Source organism: Mustela erminea, chromosome 10 (genome assembly GCF_009829155.1).
Source record: "Mustela erminea isolate mMusErm1 chromosome 10, mMusErm1.Pri, whole genome shotgun sequence".
Classification (NCBI taxonomy): domain Eukaryota; kingdom Metazoa; phylum Chordata; class Mammalia; order Carnivora; family Mustelidae; genus Mustela; species Mustela erminea.
This window is the reverse complement of record NC_045623.1, coordinates 84,402,240-84,419,911: the sequence shown is the minus strand read 5'-3', so window position 1 is coordinate 84,419,911 and position 17,672 is coordinate 84,402,240. Positions and strand designations below refer to the sequence as shown.

Here is a 17,672-nt window from a genome sequence, read left to right as displayed (position 1 = left end):
AGCCTGGGGAAGGCAGGGGTCCTGCTCTCCGGATGGTGGTTCCTCACCAACAACACAATCTCTAAAGGATGTATGTCAGGCCCAATTGGCCCAGGCCCAGGCTCTGGAGAGGGGAGCCCATACAGTGGACCCATACCATAGTGGGAGCTGATGAATGGATAAGGAAAGTGGTCTTGGTTTGGGAGGTAAGCTCTTGGCAAGATCCATATTAGCGGGGATGTGGACATCAAGAAATCGCCTCCATATATGCCGGGGCCTCAGTTTTTGAGCAATTCCAGGGAAGCTGTCACACCCTGAATTATAGACAACCAATTTGTCTCTTAAACAGTCTGACCAAGTGGGCGGTGAGTGATCAAGGAAAAAGGAACACTGTGGGAAATCAGTCACAAAATGAGCTTAGTAAGAGCTAGCTCGACAGACCAGGGCAGGCCAGGTAAAAAGCATCAGAGAACAAGAGGGCTTCTGCCTCTAGATCTCCACAGCATGCCACTGTCAGACCCAATCAGAAAGGCAGGATAAAGTAGCAAGAACCTAGAGAATTTCTGGCATGTATCCATTCATTCATTTGTTCATTCATTCATTCATTCAGGGAGCAACCACAGTGTAGTGCCAATGATATTACACCAAAGTTCTGGTCTTTAAAATGGATTTTGTAACCGTTGATGCACCTCAGATATAACGGAGCCTGTGGCCAGCTCCACAGTCCCGACCACACTTGTATGCACACACGTACTTGCCTGCACACAGATCCACACATGCATCTGTGTCTACAATCGGCACACCCACAACAAATTTGTGCCCTTGGGTATGCGTGGCCCCAAACACTCACATACAAAATATAATTCCCTTTTGCACATGTTTTTGCACCGTGAACAAAATCAGGACTCCCAGAGAAAAGTGCTGGCTTGAACTGGTTGATGGAAATCTTACTAGGTACATTCATCTCCTCCGAATGATAATGACTACAGGAGACTGCCAGGCTGCTCCATTCATCCTTTATATTCTGGTTAATTACAAGACATTTCCCCGCTGTTGTAAAGGTTAGCGGGACACATGGTACACATTTAGCTAGAAGAATCTGGCAATACAAATTCCTTTCTAGTCTGCAGCATGAGTTATTGGGCTGAGCTAGCAAGAGACAAGGACCTGTTGGTAGAGGAGGGGAGGTGCTAAACCTGTCCCCAAGGCTCTGGGAATCACAAAGTGGAGGGAACCTGCAGCTTCTCCTCCTCCCAAAGGAGTCAGACTTCCCTTCACAAGGCTGAGCCCCGGCCCTAATCCTGATCACTCCTTTTTCCCCACCACTTGGCTGTATGACTGGCTGGACCATACCTTCATCTCCCCACACCTGTTCCATCACCAAACCTAGTTCATTCAGCCTTAGAAAAAAAATCATCCAATGTATATCTTTCTTTCAGGATTCTAAGCCACTCTTGCCCTAAACCCTTTTTTGCTTGGATTTCATTCACCAATTCACTCTCTCTAACTCACCCCAAAAAGTGTTGCAGAGGATGATCTTTTAAAAACTAGAATCTGATTTTTCAGCTATATGTAGAAGAATGAAACTCGACCATTCTCTTACACCGTACACAAAGATAAACTCAAAATGGATAAAAGACCTCAATGTGAGACAGGAATCCATCAGAATCCTAGAGGAGAACACAGGCAGTAATCTCTTCAATATCAGCCACAGCAACTTCTTTCAAGATATGTCTCCAAAGGCAAAGGAAACAAAAGCAAAAATAAACTTTTGGGACTTCATCAAAATCAAAAGCTTCTGCATAGCAAAGGAAACAGTCAAGAAAACAAAGAGGCAACCCACGGAATGGGAGAAGATATTTGCAAATGACAGTACAGACAAAAGGTTGGTATCCAGGATCTATAATGAACTCCTCAAACTCAACACACACGAAACAGGCAAACATATCAAAAAATGGGCAGAAGATATGAACAGACACTTCTCCAATGAAGACATACAAATGGCTATCAGACACATGAAAAAATGTTCATCATCACTAGCCATCAAGGAGATTCAAATTAAAACCACATTGAGATATCACCTTACACCAGTTAGAATGGCCAAAATTAACAAAACAGGAAACAACATGTGTTGGAGAGGATGTGGAGAAAGGGGAACCCTCTTACACTGTTGGTGGGAATGCAAGTTGGTGCAGCCTCTTTGGAGAACAGTGTGGAGATTCCTCAAGAAATTAAAAATAGAGCTTCCCTATGACCCTGCAATTGCACTCCTGGGTATTTACCCCAAGGACACAGATATCGTGAAAAGAAGGGCCATCTGTACCCCAATGTTTATAGCAGCAATGGCCACGGTCGCCAAACTATGGAAAGAACCAAGATGCCCTTCAACGGACAAATGGATAAGGAAGATGTGGTCCATATACACTATGGAGTATTATGCCTCCATCAGAAAGGATGAATACCCAACTTTTGTAGCAACATGGATGGACTGGAAGAGATTATGCTGAGTGAAATAAGTCAAGCAGAAAGTGTCAATCATCATATGGTTTCACTTATTTGTGGAGCATAACAAATATCATGGAGGACAAGGGGTGTTAGAGAGGAGAAGGGAGTTGGGGTAAATTGGAAGGGGAGGTGAATCATGAGAGACTATGGACTCTTAAAAACAATCTGAGGGGTTTGAGGTGGCGGGGGTGTGGGAGGTTGGGGGACCAGGTGGTGGGTATTATAGAGGGCACGGATTGCATGAAGCACTGGGTGTGGTGAAAAAATAATGAATACTGTTTTTCTGAAAATAAATAAATCAATTTAATTTAAAAAAAAAAAAGAAAAAAAAAGAAAGAAAACTTGCCCCTGTCTCTCCCTTGTCACTGATGGCCTGCCTCTTGCTTGGCCACCAGCCCTGCACATATGCTTTCATTATTCACAGTTCTTTGCTAGACAAAGTCAGTGTCTAGCACACTCGTTCCTTACCTCTCTCAGATTTATGCCAAAGATGGAAAATTTGCTGCAGATGCCCAAGATCTAATGCTTCAAGGTACAGACCTTCTAGCAGATGCTGAAACCCTTACTATGGAGAAGAACAGTGGAAAGAGCAGTGGTATGGAAGAGAGCTGAGAAAGCCTCAATGTAACGGAAGGTGGAGTTTCGGCTGCCAGGTCAGTGGACTTGGTGAGGGATAAATATAAGACAATTGTGCCACAGTTGATCAGGATGTTGCCAACACACAAATAAAGAGGCTGGGGTGCTGGGCGCCTGGGTGGCTCAGTGGGTTAAGCTGCTGCCTACGGCTCAGGTCATGATCTCAGGGTCCTGGGATCGAGTCCCGCATCGGGCTCTCTGCTCAGCAGGGAGCCTGTTTCCTCTCTCTCTCTCTCTCTCTGCCTGCCTCTCAGTGTACTTGTAATTTCTCTCTGTCAAATAAATAAATAAAATCTTTAAAAAAAAAAAAAAGAGGCTGGGGTGGCATCACTGTTTCCACTGTACCGGCATGCACCATGGCCATGGAAGGCTTTGAGAAGATGAGCAAAGGTGTTAATCTAACGGAAATCAGGAAAGGTGTGATGTTGTTTGTTGATACTGCAATTCCTAAACTTACGAGGAGCCTAAAGCTGTGAGAACTTCTGAAGACATTGCTCAGTTTGCTACAGTTTCTGCAAATGGAGACAGACAAATCAGCAATATTGTTTCTGATGGAATCACAAAGGTTCAAAGAATATCCTTGCAATATGGGGCAGGAAAACACTGAAGGACTGAAGCAGGAATCAAAGGCACAGAAGGTGCCAAAAATTACGTATCTCCCTACTTGAATAAGACATCAATAGTTCGGAAGTGGAAATTCTAGGATACTTAAGGTTTCCGGGGTCCGGTCCATGGTACTCAGTTTTGAAACCACCAATGTCCAATGAAAGTCTTGGGTTATGACTGCTGAAGATGCCCTCAGTACACTCACTTGGAATAGGGTAAATGTCAGCTTGTTGATTATAGCAACCCAAGCTTCAGGTTCTGGTCTCAGGGAAAGAACCAACAAAGCTTTTGCTACTGATGGTGTGGTATTTGGAAAAGAGAGCCAGGCTCTGAATTTTCAAGATCATTTGCTTCATGATTTAGGAAAAGTTGGAAGGGTTATTATAACGGAAGATGATGGCACATACTTGCAAGAGAGAATGACAAGATTCAAAAAGAGAAATATTCAGGTAATCACTACTAGTGACCATGGAAAAGAAAAGCTCCAGGGACATCTGGTGACACTTTAGATGGCAGAGCTGTGCTGAAGGTCACCAGGACAAGTGACATGGAAGAGAATGAAAGGAAGGAGTAACAGATACAGGGAATGCTCCAAGATCCGGTGCTGGAAAAGGCGCTGTCTGGGTGCCTTGCTTTGGTGCATTCCCACTTTAAATTCACTGCTCTAGCTAACAAAGAGCAAAAAACTGGTATAGCAACAATGGAAAGAGAACACTCAAAATGCCACCAACGACCACTGCCAAAAATCCAGGAGAGGAAGGATTGTCGATAGTTTAGAAAATAATGTCCAGCTCCTCAGAAGCTGGTTATACACTATGCTGGGTGGCGTTTTGAATATGGTGGAAAAAGAAATCATCAACCCAACTATGGGCAGTAAGATGTACAAAACAACTGACGTGTGTAAGAAGTACTCTGTTGGGTGCTGCTGGTGTGGGTTAACCACAGCAAACCTTGTAGCCACTGGAATCCCTCAAGAAGACAAGGATCCTGGCAGGGTAGATGGCGGGCAGAATGGGAGTGGAATGTTCTAATTTCTAGACTCGTGCTTTGCCATTGTTAACAGGCTGTGTGGTGGTCTTCACAAGCAACTTCTGACAAGTCAGAAAATGACCAGAAGAAAGATATTTAAGGGAATTCCTATGGCCATCAGTTGTTGGTTTCATGGCCTGGGCAATACTTTTTGCTCTACCTGGTGTGTCTTTTTCCCCTTTTCCCTGCTTGGCTACCTCTCGCTGGCGAAGGCCTGACTCAAAGGCTATCTCCTCTCTGTGGCTGTGGCTCCACCTCAGGGAGAAGTCACTGCCCTTACAAGATTTCATCTGGGCATCTGTTGAAGCCCTTTTTCTACTGTGATGTCATGTCCTGTTCTCCTAGCTATTTGTCCCCTAAGCTTACAGATCTGTGACCTGTGACTGACAGAGCCAAGCACACAGAAGTTTCCCTGAACTGTCTGATGACTGTGTAGATGAAGAAATGACCAACTGTTAGAAGAATATGTGCTTGGAGTTCATTTCCTGGCAAAAGGACTGGGTTGCCCTTGAAAGCAGGCAAGGTGAGGGGTGCTGTATTTTGTGTTCATGCTGTTTTCAGTTCAGACTCACTTTTGATTGAGTTTAGAAGGCTGGCCTCAGGGGCACTGGGCTCTGGGCTCCTGAGCCTGGAAGCAGCAAGTCTGCGATTCATGGAGGACACCTGGATATCCAGAACATAACAATGAGGCTGGCAAGGGTTGAGCAGCTCAGCAGGTGGACAGGAATTGGAGAGAAGAGTCTGAGCGTGGACATAGGCTGCCTGAGGCACTTTGGCTCAAACCCAAACAGAAGCTTGGGTTTGTTACTATAAAAAGCATCTTGATGCATGCAAATTGGTTTCAAATGTTTGAGTTTCTTCAGCAGACAACTGAGACTCAGTGTCTCAGACTTCCAGAAAGCAGAGGAGCTGATTCTCTCACCGTGGAGTATCTCCCAACTCCTGGTTCCCAGAGTTCACTTGACAACACAGACGGTGAGAGGAACAGCAGAGTCAGGCTAGGATTTGGCTGGAGGGAGGGTCGAGCACTGGACAGTAACCATGATGTCGGAGTGACAAGCAGAGAGCCCATGGCTGAGGAGCCGAAGCCACCAGGTCTACCTGTCACTGCACAAGGGGTTCCCCCTATAATAGGGAGTAGATGTGACTGGTGCAGTCTGAGGCCTTGGGGGTTCCAATTCCTGAGCATCTGTCACGTGCCAGATATTTTAGCAGGACCTCCTTCAATTTCCACTAGCCCCATGGGGGTCAATACCATTCCCTCTCTAGGGACCAGCAGGGCAATAGTAAGCTGGGAGCTATGCTCTCTTCCTTGCCAGGAAAGACCCTCACCAGTTGTGAACATAAGCCTCTGGGGGCATTTAAAAAGGCTCTTCTCAATGTCATTCCTTGCAGGCTTGAAAAGAAAGCAAGAAAGCAATTAGCACTGCAAGGAGGACTGAAAATATTCCTTGCCTGGAGGCAGAAGGATTGATTATATAACCTCAGTGGTCTCCCCGAACTGGAGGAAATTTAAGGAATTTCCATTTCTGTGATTGCCAAACATTTCAGGTATAGGAACCTGCAGTTACACTTCTAGGTAAATGCCCACTACACAAAGCAAATCAAAGAGGAACTGCTCTTTGGTTTAAGTTGATGGTGTGGGGGTGGGGATGAACCTAGAGCCCCGCCTGCTCAGTCCCTATCAAAACAGCTGTGGGGAGAAGCCCTCCAGGCTCCAAGGAACCCACTTTGAAAACCACTCTTCTGGGCTCCCTCCTCTCATGTTTTATACATTTGAAGAGGACTCCTGTTCTGAGAGGGGACCAGTGACCTCTGCCTCTACTTTGCCTTGAGTCTTCACATCTCTCTCTCCAGCCCAGATGCTTCTCTGAGCTACAGACTGACAGACCAGCCAGCTATCTACTAGATGGCCCCTAAGCCCCGATATGCCAATATCAATGTAGATCAACATGTTCCAAGCAAATCCACCCTCATGTGCCTCTGCCCCAGGCCACCTTGGTTAACAGTGTCATTTTTTCACCTTCTCCCTCAAGCTAGAAACCTAAAATTCACCTCTGAATGCCCTGCCTCCTTCCTCCACGCCTCTCACTCCCCGATCTAACAAGCCACGAGTCCAGGCAGGTGACCGTGGGGAGACTCTTCCAGTCTCTCTCTGCCTCTGCCTAAAGTCTAGGTCCTTGGAGATTTCAGGTTCTCCGAGACTCTTAACTGTCCTCCCATTATCATCTGAGAGTAGTCAAAGATCTTCCTGAAATGAAAATATGATTATGTCTCCCTTGTTTTTTTTTTAATTTTTTTAAAATAATTTTTTATAGATTTGTATTTATTTATTTGAGAGAGAGAGCATGAGCAGGGGAAGGGGCAGAGGGAGTGAGAGAAAAGCAGACTCCCTGCTGAGCACAGAGCCCAAGGTGGGACTCCATCTCAGGACCCTGGGATCATGACCTGAGCCGAAGGCAGACGCTTAACTGACGGAGCCACCCAGGTGCCCAAATGTTAAACTTTTGTTAAAGACCTGTTAAAGACCTGTTAAAGACCTCTGATCTCCTGTCTTCAGTGCAGCTTCTCAGTGTTATCCCTGTCTCCCTCTCTGGGCTCTGGAGCTAGCTGCCTTGATCATTGCCCCGCGCTCTGGATGGTGGGCTTCGAGCTGGGGCAGCAAATATTTTCGGGGAGAGGGGAGGCCTGAGAGTGCATGAGTTGGGCTGTGGGTCATGTCTCAGCTGTAGACTGCCCAGCTCTAGCCTGGTAGCACTCTGGAGGCTCTCAACACTTCGTAAATGAATGAGCAAGGCTGTATTCTATAAACCTTTATTTACGGATGCAGAAACTTATATTTCATACAGTTTTCATGTGTCACGAAACCTTCTGATTTTCTTTTTCAGTGTTTAAAAACGTAAAAGCCATTCTCAGCTTGAGGACCATATAGAAACAGTCAGAGAGCTGGGTCAGGCCTGCAGGCTGTAGTTGGCCCAGCTCCTCCTTGGACACGCAGGTCTCTGGGGCTCCGGCTCCTTAGACTTAGCCCTTTCTTGCCTTCCCTCTACCTGGAATGTTCCTCACTATCTGCGTGGCATCTTTCTGGAGCCCACACTGATGTTGCTGTCACCTTTTCCTTTTTATTTATTTATTTATTTTGGCTTCTTTAAGTGCTCCCCGCTAAACTAATTGCTCCTTTATCTCTAATCCTAGAACCCTTTCCCAGGCCTCAATTGTATCTCTTATCTGGCTGCACACAATTTATAGATTTACGCCTGTTCCTCTCTTTAAGCTGTTCTCCTTGACAGCAGAGCCTGGGATAGCCGCCTTCCCCTTTCCGTGCTGTCACATGGCCGTGTCACACCAAGATGCTTAAAATTCAGCACGCTTGCCTACCGTCCAACAGCCAGCCAGACGCACACTCACACTGGAACTCTGGTCCCCTGATTTCCTGAGGTAGTACTGAACATCCTGTTTGGCCAAGAATACCAGATGGGAATGGAATATGCCATGTTGTAGGTTATTCATTTATTTGTTCAATGTATGATTTGGTATCTGGGAGCAAAACAAAACAAAACAAAACAAAAAAACCCACAACTGTTCATCAATCCATTTAGGGGTTTATAATGATTAGCCCTGAGGTGCCATAAATCACTTGAGACTAATCCCAGCAAGCTGAGGGCTGTGGAAACTGACCCCCTGCTGATGTGTCCCTCGGTCCAGTCCCCACACTTCTCTGTCCTGCCTTGAGCACTGCTAGAGCAAGGGGGCCCGCTGGTAAGGCTCCTAGCCTCCCAGAGTACACAGGGGGCCACAGCAGGGCCTCTGTTCCCCTGTTTCTCACTCCTTTTGGGTTGGCAGATGGGAGGCACAGCAGACAGGAGGGAGAGAGAAGAGAGAGATCAGGTAACTGATTCTGGGCTCCTCCTCCTGCTCTGGTTACTGATTCCCAGGCCCCCTCCTCCTGCACTGTGGGTTGGCAGTGGTCAGGCTCCTCAGTTCAGCTAGGTGGCTTATCTTCTACTCCCTCTGCCCTGGCCCCTACCCCACTACGGTGAAGGCCTCCCTGTTGCATGGTCTCTGAGGACCGCATCATCTTTTTGGGGACCTTTAATCCCATCCTATCCTCTATAAAATGTCCCACCACTAAACCCTCCTCAGAAAGCTGGGCAGAATGTCTTCTATCTCCTGCTAGGCCTGACTAAAAGCTATCTTTGCCAGGCTTTGGGGCTGTATTTGCAAGCCGCCAAGCAGATTATTTAGTCATTTCCAAGTTTCCTTGCCTTCAGAGCAGTGGTTCTCATGGGGGGTGATTCTGTATGTGGGGGTCATTTGGCCACATGTGGAAACTTCTTGGTTATCATGACTGGGTGTGTTGAGGGAGATGCTACTGGCATCTAGCATCTAGTGGATGGAGGCCAGGGATGCTGCTGAGCACCCCAAAATGCAGTGGACAGTCCCCTACAACAAAGAGCTCCCCATGCCACAATGTCAACAGTGCTGAGGCTCAGGAACCTTGCTCGAGTCACTAACTGAGTTACTAAATGATTATTGCATATGCTTGCACTATGTGCCCCCGGTCTGGAAAACACTAGACAAAGAAGTTCCCAGGGAAAAATCATTTATTAGCACAGTATATATGCCACCATCTATAAGCATGAATACCGCTGGCGTGAAAATCCTGCTTCCCACACTCCATTGATGAGACCTTGGGTCAGTTACGTGGCTCTTGGAAACCCTGGCTCCTCACCTGCAGAGCGGGGCTAAGAGGAGGCCCTCCTTCCCACAGCCACTGTTAGGACTGGGTGAAGTAGTAAATGCCAGAAGCCTGAAGTGAGAGAAAGCTCTCTGGAAACACTGGCCCACGGGAATGAGTAAAACCTGCTCAAGAGCTGTATTCGGGGAGACAGAAGAGGATAAGATAGGGCCTGCTTTTGAGAAGTTCATCACTAAAGCAGATTTTCAGATTGTGGGTTGTTAGCTGCTGTAGACTTGTGAAATTCACTCGAGGCTGCAGTTAACATTAAAAATGGGAAATTTTCAGGGTGCATCATGCTTCGTAGGGGTAAATACCACTCGCTGACATTTTCTTTTTAGTTCTATAGATAGATGTGTGTACTGGGTTGTGTTGGAAAATGTACTTCTTTATGGTCGGATGAGATTAACAAATAAAGTTTAAAAGCTACCAGTTAAATAGGAAAGGTAAGACATTCGAGGCACCACTCAGAGAAGGCTCTCTGCTTTTGCAGAAAACTCACACGAGCCTGTGAATGAATTCAACTTCACCACTTACAACCTGTGTGATCTATGTGTGTTGGGCTTGTTACTAAACCTCTCTGAGCCTCAGCTTCTTCAGCTGCAATGTAGGAATTAAAAACACATTTTGTCACTGCGCTGTGTGGGTGCCCCGGCAGGGCAGTGGGGGACAGGGCCTCGTCCAGGCCTCCTGCACAGCAGGTGTGCTCCTGCTGCAGCTCTTCTAGAGGCTGCCACACAGCTCGGTTCTTGTCCCCCATTGTCTGGCATCAAACTGTAACCCACGACCATGCCAAACAGGCCCTCAGGCACCCGAAATAGTAGAAATCCTGGCACCTATTTAACCAGATAAAATGATAATATTCATCTCTGCTTTTCTATTTGTAAAATACAAAAAAAAGAAAAAAATCCAGGTGCTTCGCTTCCACAAAAGCCCACGGTCTGCAGTGGAAAAATGTTTTCAGGAAAGCTCTCAGAGTGAGGCTTTGTGAAGCTCATCAGACCAGGGTGGCTTTTAAATATTTCAAAGGTGTCCTGCTACCCTGAGCTAAGGAAATGAGGCTGTTTAGGAAAGGTCCCAGATTTTACAGGTAAGGCCTCTGCCTCCAGTGCCAGTTTTATCCTAGTTTTAGGCCAGAAAGCCTGGCCCTGGGGGTCTGGTGGCAGGGGCTGCCCCCTGCCCCCTCCAGGTGAGTGATGGGCCAACTGCTGTCCGGACCCAGAGCCTCCAAGCCAGGGTTGGGAGGGACACGCTGCCCAGCTCTCCACCTGAGAATCTGCATTCCCCCCTGCCCCTAGCCCCTGACCCCCGCACACCCCTGCCGGGAGGCACTTCTTACTTTTTATCAGCCTTACATGGTCCCATTCTCTGCACACCACTGGTTTTCCTCACTTGCTCACTCACACTGTGAGCCTACCCCACCTTTTATTCCCGAGGGCCTTCCAGGGCCTTCTGCTTAATAGGTGTGCAATACAAGTTCACTGTCGAATCAATCAGAACCAACATCAGCTTGTAATTGGTAGCAGTTAAGGGCTTAATGAGCAAGTTCTAAAGCCCACCCTTGGTGTTTATAAATTTTGTGTACTTCGAGCAAACTCAAGGTTGAAAGGAATGTTCTCATCTACTCCCATACATTCCATGGACTTTGGATCTCCTCCAGGCCTGAGGAGCTCCCCGTCTTAGGGAGAGCCAGTTCTCCAGGATTGGAACAGAAACCTACTTACCTGCGATTTCCACCTGCCATTCCCAGTCTGGTTTCTGGCTGCCAAGCAGCCCTTCACAGACTAGAACACTTGAGCTACAGCACTCCTAGAGCTCCCCTGCCCACATGTGTAATACATTTGGGTGCTACATAACACAAAAGACGGTCTTCCGCTTTACACCAGGGGAGATGGAACACCGGTGATCAGGAGGTTGGGCTCTAGATTCAATTGACAGGAGTTCAGATAACCTTGGGAAACTGGCTTAATTGCTCTGGGCCTCACCTTCCTTGTCCATATAACGGGGATGGTGACACCACTTACTTCACAGTGGAATGATAAGGGTTAAATGAGATGATGCTTATCAAGTGCCCAGCACAGTGCCTAGCTCTTCAAAGGCACTTGGTGGAGCCTGGGAGGGACCTGGAGAAGGGCAGCTCGGGCCACAGGACCCCATTGCTGCCTGGGGCAGCAGGCCACCATGGCAGATGCAGAGATGCTGATGTGGAGACCCTAGGTCTGCAAATAAGAACAGGATGACAAAGGCATGTCTGGGGACAGGATGAGCTCCCAGGAGTCACTGCAGCCCATGGAGGAAGCATGGCAGCCCCACCTACCTTGGTACTGGGCACTGAAACCACGCTGCCGGTGGTTGCCGTCCGAAGTAAAGTGCAGCCGCAGCCAGTTCTTGCTGCTGATGACCGGGGCTGGGAGGCTGGCTCCAGTGAACCTGTGGGAACACGACATCAGCTGGGTTAGGGGTGAGACAGGGGCAGGCATTACCCATTTCCCATGCGAGCTAGGGCCTCAGTCCAGGCCTAGAGTGGGAAGGAAGGGTGGGGCCACCCTGGCTGCCCTCCTGTGACCTAGGGACTGAGCAGCTTCAGGTGGCTCTTTAGGGGCCCTTCCCACCACTGGGTTACCTTAAGAAGCTGTGGAGAGGGTGGGTCCTTCAGGCCAGGAGCAGAGGCCCATCCCCTCCCCCAAGCCAGGAGTGTGGACAGGTGTCACTCCCTTGTGCCGCAGACTGCAGTTGCAGGAACTTTCTCCTGCAGTCCTCCCAGTAGAGCCCACTCATGCCCGTCTAAGATCCTGATTCCCCCAGCAAAAATCCAGCCTCTTTGGAGAACAGTGTGGAGATTCCTCAAGAAATTAAAAATAGAACTTCCCTATGACCCTGCAATTGCACTCCTGGGTATTTACCCCAAAGATACAGATGTCATGAAAAGAAGGGCCATATGTACCCCAATGTTTATAGCAGCAATGGCCACGGTCTTCAAACTGTGGAAAGAGCCAAGATGCCCTTGGATAAGGAAGATGTGGTCCATATACACTATGGAGTATTATGTCTCCATCAGAATGGATGGATAAGGAAGATGTGGTCCATATACACTATGGAGTATTATGCCTCCATCAGAAAGGACGAATACCCAACTTTTGTAGCAACATGGATGGACTGGAAGAGATTATGCTGAGTGAAATAAGTCAAGCAGAGAGAGTCAATTATCATATGGTTTCACTTATTTGTGGAACATAACAAATAGCATGGAAGACATGGGGAGTTAGAGAGGAGAAGGGAATTGGGGGAAATTGGAAATGGAGGTGAATCATGAGAGTCTATGGACTCTGAAAAACAATCTGAGGGGTCTGAAGGGGTGGGGGGTGGGAGGTTGGGGTACCAGGTGGTGGGTATTATAGAGGGCACGGATTGCATGGAGCACTGGGTGTGGTGCAAAAATAATGAATACTGTTATGCTGAAAATAAATAAAAAAGGAATTCAGCCAACAACCTCAGGGCCAAGGATCAGTTACCCCTATGAGGCCCCAGGGAGTCTGTGGAAAGGGCCAACACAGGCACTCTAGGCAGTGCAGCCCCTCAGTGGTGTGAGAGCCCATTCTGGGATCACTCAGTAGGCCCCAGGTCTCCTCTAGCTCTTCCCCTAGTGCTGCTGCCTCCATAAGAAGCCTCCCCTTCCTGCTGGGTCCACCCCACCTCCCTTAGATTAGCCTCTTCTGGCTCCCAGTTAGTCCAGCCCAGAGGGTAGGGCACCGGGGTCTCTCCTGCTGTCACTGTTCAGTGCCCTAGCCTCTTGACAAATTGCCATCTTAGGCCAACTTCTAGGTCAACTAGATCCTTCCTCTTGGAGCACAGGAACCTTCAGGGGCTCCCTAGTGGCTAAAAAAGACATGCTAGTTTTCAATATTCCCACCTGTCCCCTGCCGGAATGAGCCTCTACTCAGTGCTGGCCCTCTCCACCATACTCAGGCTAATCTGTGATGTTCCCTCACCCCCTGCATGCTCCCTGCACCCAGGAACCTCCTCCATCTTATCTTCCCTCGTCTAACTCACAGCCTCCCAGTTGGCCCATACACTGGTGTTCCCCCTCTTCCTCCCGACATAAGAATCAGGTACAAAGCTTCCTAATGCCTCCACTCTAGCAATATCACACTCCCTCCTGCCTGCTCCCACCCCCGTGGGGACACCCCACCAACATCTCCCAAGCACGCACACTTTGTCCTTTCCTAGATCTTCACCTTTCCTCCCTCCCCTCCTCCAGTCTCCTGCTGATGCTTCTGTTGATCTCTCCCAATTAGAAGCCAGAAAAAAAGGAGCATATTGATGTAGCCCCACCCACAGCTAAGTCTTCCTAGACAGGGAACCAAGTGGAGAAGGTTGGGGAGAGTATTTGGAGGGACAAGTGCAAGAGATACAGCATGGTGGGTCCCTATAAATATGTAATAAGCAAAGGAATTAACCAAGTGGCTTCATACTCTGGCAAAACTGAGTTTTACTATAATGAAAATGCTGACACACACCAAACTCCAGTAATATAACCTATATTGCCATGGTAAGAGCTATTCTAGAAACCAATTACCGTATTTTACCAGGTCCCATTTAAAATAGTTTATTATAGGCTGAGTCATTTAAGTTTTCTAAGGAGCCACAAACAGTATTGTGGTTCTCCCCGCCGCCAGGCCAAATTCAATTCTATCTCAATGATAAAGCTTAGAGACTATTTACATAAGGGAAGTAGAAATAAGAAGAATTTACCTGAATAATTCAGAACCAAAGGCTGTTTATTGCAAAACAGAATGTGGGGAGGGTGCCAGGGTCCCAGGAGCAGGAGGAGAATAATGATCTGGATGGAAAGTGGAAGTAGGCGAGACTTCTCCAGCCCCAGTACCTGCTCTAACTCCAGCTGTCCAGTTTGGAGAAGCCCCAAGGGACATTTGTTTTCCATCTCTCCCACACCTTTACTCATCCCTAGGACTCCTGCTAACTGTTCCCTCCCAAGGCTTAAACTCTTAGGGCCCTGTGGTGCCTTCACACCTTTACTCTGTTCTGTCCTGCCTCCTCACACATAAATGCACATTGGAGAGTTTTCTTGGCAACTATCCCAGGAACTGGGGGCTTCCGTGTTGTTGTCATCACATCAGACTCTGCCATTGAGATGGTGCCCTGTGTCACTGACAACTCTCCAACAAACCAATGACACACACAACGGCATGGATGACTCTCAGAAGTATTATACTGATAAAAGGGGACATACAGTACGGTTCCATTTATATGAAACTCTGGAAAAGACTAATCTATAGCAAAAGAAAGCAGATTAGTCATTGCCAGAGCTGGGGGTGAGAGATATCAGCAGGGAGCCCCTGAAAGGGAGTTCAAGGGACCCTCCTTGGGTGATAGAAATGTTTTACATTGTGAAGGAGATGGTGGTTATATGGGATGTACACATTGGTCAAAGTTTTAAAAACTGTACATTTAAATGGGTCACTTTATTTTTTGAAAAATTTACCCCAAATAGAGTTAATTAAAAACAGTCTTCAGTGGCTCCTGTCCTTGGTGTAAAAGACCTTTCTATGGCCTTAGGCTTAAAAAAAGTCAGAGTGTCCTCACCTCTCCTACCTCTTCCTCTCTCCACCTCATTCTTTCTGTTCTAGCCACATGGGTCTCCTTGCTGTTCAAAACTGGCCAGACTAACATAACATAATGAAAAAGAAAAAGAAAAAGAAAAACAAAACAAAACAACAAAAAAACCTGGCCAGACCTCCTCTGGCCTCAGGGCCTTTGCACTTGCCATTCCCTCTGCCTGCTAGCTGGCTCTTCTCCCAGACATCCATGTGGCTCACCTCCTCACTTCATCTAAGGCTTTGATCAAATGTCGCCTTCTTGGTAAAGTCTGGTCTGACTCCTGCCTGCCTACCTTCCCTGAGCACACATGCACACATGCACACACAGACACACAAAAAAACCATCTCCAACCAAACAGAAGACCTTACTTGTACTTGAGCACACACTGCTTCTCTGCCTTTGCACTTGCTGCTTTTGGCCCTTTCCCATTGTATGAGCTGGCTGCACAGAGAGGTGAAGAAATTTATTCAAGGTCACACAGCTATTAAATGGGCAGAGGTGAGAGTCAAACTCAAACCACCCCACTTAAAGCCTATGTACTCAGCCTCTGCATTGTACTGCCACGTACACACAAGCATGAAAGAAGGCAGTGGAACAGTTCAGGCTGAATTCCATTCTGTTTCTTTTCCTCCCCTCCCACATCCCCCCCCCCCCAGGATCCTCTTTAATTTTGCTCCCTCTTAGAATCATAATTAAAGGCGAGAAACTCAGAGATTCTCCCCTTCAAACCTTTCTGTCCACATTAACTTCACTCTGGGGGGCCTGGGGAACTCCAAGTTCGCCCAGGAAACTGCTATTGCAGTATAGCATAAAATGTATTTAAGCAATTACACTCAATTTTTTTTTTCTTTTTGGTAAATTGACTTCCGTTAAATGGGGCTTCATTAATGGAATCTGGCTTGGGGAGAATAGAAAAACAACAACAAAACCCACAACCGCTCCCTTTAATGCTTGTAGTTGATTATGGGAAAAGTGGCTTTGAATTCCCCTACAGCAATCTCTAAGTTCTTGTCTTGGTAATAAGAGAGCTCAGAGCAGACTTCACGGAAAGCATTTCTTCTTAAGAACCTTCTCCTACAGTCAGGATGCTGGGAGTGCTGAGATGACAACCTAGTCTGCGAGGAATCGCTTCCTAGCTGTACGCAGAGGGGGAGGAGTATTAGGAGCTTCTGGTTTAAATTTCAGTATTCCTGAAAACTGACATGCTCAGCAGAACATTCACTCATTCATTTACTCATCGAGCACATATTGGATACAAGGCATGGCACTTGCCAGTGGGTGCCACCCCCACTGGTTCCCTGGATATGGGCAGTCCTTGCAAAGCCTGAACTCTAACATATTCATCTGCACAACCTCAACTCCTCGGTCAATAGCATATGGCTTCTGGGCTCCCAGAGCATCTCCTGCGGGCTTTATCTCTCAGCTAAGCTATGTGCACAGCCTGAATCTGACACAGGGTTAGAGAATCTCTGCATCCCAGGGGCAAGCAGAAACCATCCTTCCAACTCCAAAGCTGGCTGGAGAGAATACAAAATATAGGAGGTGTGTCCCACTTTATCCCCACTCCCACACCCACTTCCCTCCCCACCTGCCATCTGCTCTCCTCTTTGGGGGATGGAGAAGGCACCATGATGCAACCAGGAAAAACCCTTCTGGAAATGGCTTTGTGGTGGTGGGTAAAGGGCACCAAGGCCCTTGTTGGAGACCTAACTCCTGCTGCCACTGCCCCAGCCACCTCTTGTCAATAAAGTGAACATTTATTGACTCAGCTCTGATACTCATTCTCATCACCAATGATTTCTGTATCAGTTTTCCTTTAGCCAAATGCCTAGGATTCTTGCTAAGTCGAGATAAATGCTTTTCCCAGGACAAATCCATGATATCATCTATTTTCCTAGAACTGGGAAAAAGCTCGGGATGAATGCAGCTCTCTTTTGGATATGGACAGTTGGAGTCCCTGAACCTTAAGACCTATCTTTGGAAAGGCATCCCAATATCTGGTTCTCAGCAGTGCCTACCCAACCCAGTTAGTCATTCAGGCAGCTCTGAGCAGCTGAGCCACAGTATGAAAATTCAAATCCCAGCTACCCACCTGGAGGTTCTGGGACTTGTCTGGACAAACCCAAGCTTCTGCCAATCATTCTTGCTCCTCAGTGTTCTTTCTTCCCATAATCCACACCATCTTCCTAGTCACCCAAACCAGGCGTCATCCTTAACTCCTCCCATTCCTGCTCTCCGTGACCAACTGCAGCCACATCTTCTCTGCCTTGTGACCTCATGATCCTCACCTGGACTACTAAGACAGCCTTCTGACCTGCCCTCTGCCCTCAATCCCTCTCTATATTCTGGGGGGAGATTTCCCCAAGTTCCTGCCTTGCTAGAAACCCAGCAGCAAACGCCCACTGGTTCCAGTATTACCAAGTCTAGACTTTTTCATGTCTTCCCTCTCCAGTGACATCCATTCGAGCCCCAGCTTCTTTTATGTCTCCATGCTTCTACATATGCTACTCCCTCTACCTGAATGTCCTTTCCTGTTGCCCTACCTGACTTCCTGGGAAAT

At 47.4% G+C, this 17,672-nt stretch overlaps 1 protein-coding gene across 6 annotated transcripts in view; it reads right to left on the bottom strand.

Moving 5' to 3' along the window:
• CSMD2 (CUB and Sushi multiple domains 2) overlaps positions 1 to 17,672 on the bottom strand; it is a 601,873-nt gene that overhangs the window by 302,160 nt on the left and 282,041 nt on the right. For all 6 annotated transcript variants that reach the window (XM_032302441.1, XM_032302440.1, XM_032302436.1 and 3 more), the window contains exon 6: positions 11,811 to 11,923. In XM_032302441.1, the coding sequence (XP_032158332.1) occupies positions 11,811 to 11,923 (113 nt within the window). The remainder of the gene's footprint in view (positions 1 to 11,810; positions 11,924 to 17,672) is intronic.